This window comes from Propithecus coquereli, unplaced genomic scaffold, assembly GCF_000956105.1.
Source record: "Propithecus coquereli isolate 6110/MARCELLA unplaced genomic scaffold, Pcoq_1.0 Scaffold10, whole genome shotgun sequence".
In the NCBI taxonomy this organism is placed as follows: Eukaryota; Metazoa; Chordata; class Mammalia; order Primates; family Indriidae; genus Propithecus; species Propithecus coquereli.
Genome location: NW_012133858.1, coordinates 7,295,331 through 7,299,317, shown reverse-complemented (window position 1 = coordinate 7,299,317; position 3,987 = coordinate 7,295,331). Strand labels below are relative to the sequence as shown.

Here is a 3,987-nt window from a genome sequence, read left to right as displayed (position 1 = left end):
GCAGCCTTTGCTCTGTGTTCAGCCGTGGCAACTCTGCAAGCTGCAGGTGGAGGAGCGTGCCAGGGAGAGGGGAGCTGGGATACAGCACTGCAATCTACGCTCGCAGGGGTCTGTCCTGTCTCCCGAGGCTGCATTGCAGTGGGTTGTGCACGGTTCTTGTTTACCCAAGTATAGGGGGCCTTACTCCAGCAGCATGGACTTCAGGGACACAGAGGATCATGATATCTTTTAAGGCATATGATTCTGAGGTGCTCATGGTCTCGCATCCCTCAATTTGGGCCGAAAGTCCAACCGCTAAGACAGCCGTCCTCGTTAGCGCTCAGAGCAGCGGTTGCAATGCTTCGTCCGGTCCGACAAGGGCCGCTAGGAGCGAGTCACGGCGTGGGGCCGCTCTTGTCTGCCGTTCGTCTCTGTAGCGCCCGCCTGCGGCCGCGGGTGGGAGGACTAGGACGCCGCCGGCGCGCGTGCGCGCTCCTCGGTGCAGCTATTCTGCGTGCGTGAGTGGGAGGTGGCAGGCCTGCGACTCTGGCCTTCGCGGCTGACTGTTCTAGCGCGACGTCTCCAGCCATGAACCGGTTTGGTACCCGGTTGGTGGGTGCCACGGCGACTCCGTCGCCGCCGCCGAAAGTTCGCAGCAACGAAAACCTCGATAAAATTGATATGTCTTTGGGTGAGGGGCTGAGTTGGAGTGGGGGGAGGGTGTGAGTGGAACCAAGTGGCGCGGTTTGTGGGGGAAGGGGCGGTTGACCGCAGTTGCCGATCGAGTTTTCTTGCGGGTGGGCGGAACCGAGCCGGGGGCCCTGAGGCGAGCGGGGAGCGCAGGTTCGCGGCCCGGTGCCCGCGCCGAGCCTGAGGAACCGGGCGGCCCCTCAGCCGAGGCCGTGTCTGAGGAGAGGCTGTGGGGGCGGGGGCGCTGCGGGCTGGAGGTTTGGAGGGTCGAGGGGTGCGTACCCTTTTTCCCCAGAGGGGCGCTGCCGCTCGCCGGTCACTCCTGCTCTTTGTGAGGAAACTCCGCGGGTTTCCCTTGAGCGTGTTCGCTGTGGGTATTATCGGGAGCAGGGGTAGTGGTCCGACTAAGCCATTCTTTCTGAAGAAAGGTCTTTGAGAGCGCGGCTGGCTCTGCGATCGGTTTAAACCGGTGGTTGCAGAAAAGGGCTTGTTGGGCATCGTTGTGCCCAGGCCTGCGCGCGACGCTGGCGATTTCTGACGGGCGCCACCTACGCACGGACCGACCCTGGAGCGTCTGTCAGAAGATACCTTTAAACAATCCTATCAGATGTTTTATTGAGCGCTGCCTAGAAAAGCACATTCTCCCTATCCAGGCCTCAAAGTTACCAAATTAAAAAAAAAAAATCAAAAACTGAAAAAGACATTTATGTGGATTGCTGAGAAGCCAGATAAAGCGTAGGGTTTAGCACGTGTAAGAAAGGTGGCATGGTTTGGTGCTGATTATATAAAAAGCAGGAGGTTGGTGATTCCGTTAAAAATTCAGACTACACGCCACTGAGGCACTAGCCTCTGTGTTTGGCTTAGCTGGGCTAAAAGTAATTCCATTTTTGTCACGATTCAAGTGATGGTATTGGGTGTAGTCAGCTCTGCCCGCCCTTTCTGTGGCTTTGCAGGTTTCCAGTATTTGAAAAGTAACTACCTGACTAGTGGCTTCAGAGGTGTGACCTTTCTGAGGATGGTTTTTAGGGTAATATCCATCACGAAAACATTTCTTTTGGTTGTCATTTCTTTCCATTTGTTTTGTCTTTTGTTGTGGTTTATCTGGAAAGTTTTTGATCAAAAGCCAAGAGCTCTTGGTTTCCAGGATTGCCAGAGGTCAGAACTCAATATGTGAATTAAGTAAATTATAGGAAGAATAGGTTTGGCTTCAAGTCTCCCCTTACTGCTTGTCAGGAGTGAGCTTGAAGGGTATGAGAAATCATTTGAGCTAAGGCCAAGAAATAGTATAATAATGAATATTTATTGAGTACTTACTACTTGCCAGGTCCTGGACTTTGATGACTAAGCATTTTATGTTAATTTGTTTTTTTAAAATAAGGGGTCTCACTCTGTCACCTTGGCTGAAGTGCATTGTTGCACTCAGCTCACCTTGTCCTGGGACTCCTGGGCTCAAGCGATCCTCCTGCTTCAGCCTCCAGAATAGCTGGGACTACAGGCGTGCGCCACCAGCCTGTCTAATTTTTTTAATTTTTTGTACAGATAAGATCTTGCTGTGTTGCCCAGGCTGGACTGAAACTCCTGGCCTCAACCAATTCTCTTGTCCAGGCCTCCCAAACTGCTGAGATTACAGGCGTGAGACACCACGCTGGCTAGGGCTAATCATTTTATATATATTAACTTGGTTTATCCTCATAATAACTGTATGAGGAATCCAGAGCCATGCTGTCTCAGTTCAGATCCTACCTCTGACACTTACTAGCCCTAGTGACCACAGGCAAATTACCTCCCAGTGCCTCATCTATAGAAAGGTGATAGTGTTTGTCTCATAGGGTTACTGTAAGTATTAAATGAATCAGTAGGCATAGGTAAACTGCTTAGAACAGTACCTGGTACTCAGTAGGCACTATATTTTATTTTCATACACACACTATATATATATCTTACATAAGTCATTGTTGTTATTCTCATTTTATGGAAACCTGAGACATAGAGAAATGAAATAACTTGCTCAAAGTCATACAGGGAGTAAGTGGTGGAGCCAGGATTTCAGTTTAGCTCTAGAGCCCCCAGCTACAGATGTAGGGAAATGTCAAACATATATTTTCATACCAATACATTTCTTAAGTTCCTAGGGTTTTTGTTTTTTTTTTTGAGACAGAGTCTGGCTTTTGTTGCCCGGGCTAGAGTGAGTGCGAGTGCCGTGGCGTCATCCTAGCTCACAGCAACCTCAAACTCCTGGGCTCAAGCAATCCTCCTGCCTCAGCCTCCCGAGTAGCTGGGACTACAGGCATGCGCCACCATGCCCGGCTAATTTTTTCTATATATTTTTAGTTGTCCGATTAATTTCTTTCTATTTTTAGTAGAGACGGGGTCTCCCTCTTGCTCAGGCTGGTTTTGAACTCCTGAGCTCAAATAATCCGCCCGCCTCGGCCTCCCAGAGAGCTAGGATTACAGGCTTGAGCCACCGCACCCGGCCATAGGGTTTTTTGGTTTGCTTTTTTGCATGTATCCTATTTGGTAATTAGGATGTTTAAGTGAAGAAAATCGAGGGGTAATTCTCTTTGAGGTAGAAATGAAGTGCTTTGGAGAGCTAAAATAGAGCTTATTATCTTTTCTCTCCCCCAAGAACATACGGCAGTCTGGCAGGTGCCTTTCTTTTAGTGAGAATTTTACAGAAATGGGATGAAGAGATGATTATCTATTTTGGGCAGTTATTATACTTTGTGAATATTTCATCTGTAGGTCTGCAGAGGTTTTAGAATCTGATTTCTTGGTTTTTTGTTTTAAATCCTGGCTCTAGCTGGTTTATATGAACTTCATATAGAACATCTACCAGGTTTATCTAGGTGGCCTAATGGTTTAGTTTCTTATTTTGAAAATGAGTATTATGAATACTTCATAGGATTGTTGTGCGAATTAAGTGGGTACATGTCAGAGCAGTACCTATTAGTACTCAGTTACTACTACTACTACTATTATTATTATGTACATACACCTAGTGCTATGGAAGAAACTATAAGCAGCTCATTGTAAGGGATTTTTTTCCTTATGATGTCTACCTGTCTATTCATTGGGTAGGAGAAAGCCATTTTCTTCTTTTAGATTGGAAGAATCCTCTTTGCCATAGTAGCTCATTGAACATGTTTGAGGATTTATACGATAAAATGTTTAAAGATAAAACATAATTTTATATTTAATATGCTTTGCTACTTTTAATTTTTAGTTATATTTAGACTCCATATGCTGTATTTTAAAATTAACCTTGTTAGTCAGAATTGTTTTTTTTTTTTAAAATAAGGGGTCTCACTCTGTCACCTT

General features: G+C 46.8%; 1 protein-coding gene across 1 annotated transcript in view; it reads left to right on the top strand.

Annotated features, from left to right (window-relative positions):
* Nucleotides 1-346: 346 nt before the first annotated feature.
* The window catches only part of FYTTD1 (forty-two-three domain containing 1), a 29,863-nt gene continuing 26,222 nt past the window's right edge, over nt 347-3,987 (top strand). The window contains exon 1 of the mRNA XM_012641231.1: nt 347-670. Within this exon, the coding sequence (XP_012496685.1) occupies nt 568-670 (103 nt within the window). The 5' untranslated portion in view covers nt 347-567. The remainder of the gene's footprint in view (nt 671-3,987) is intronic.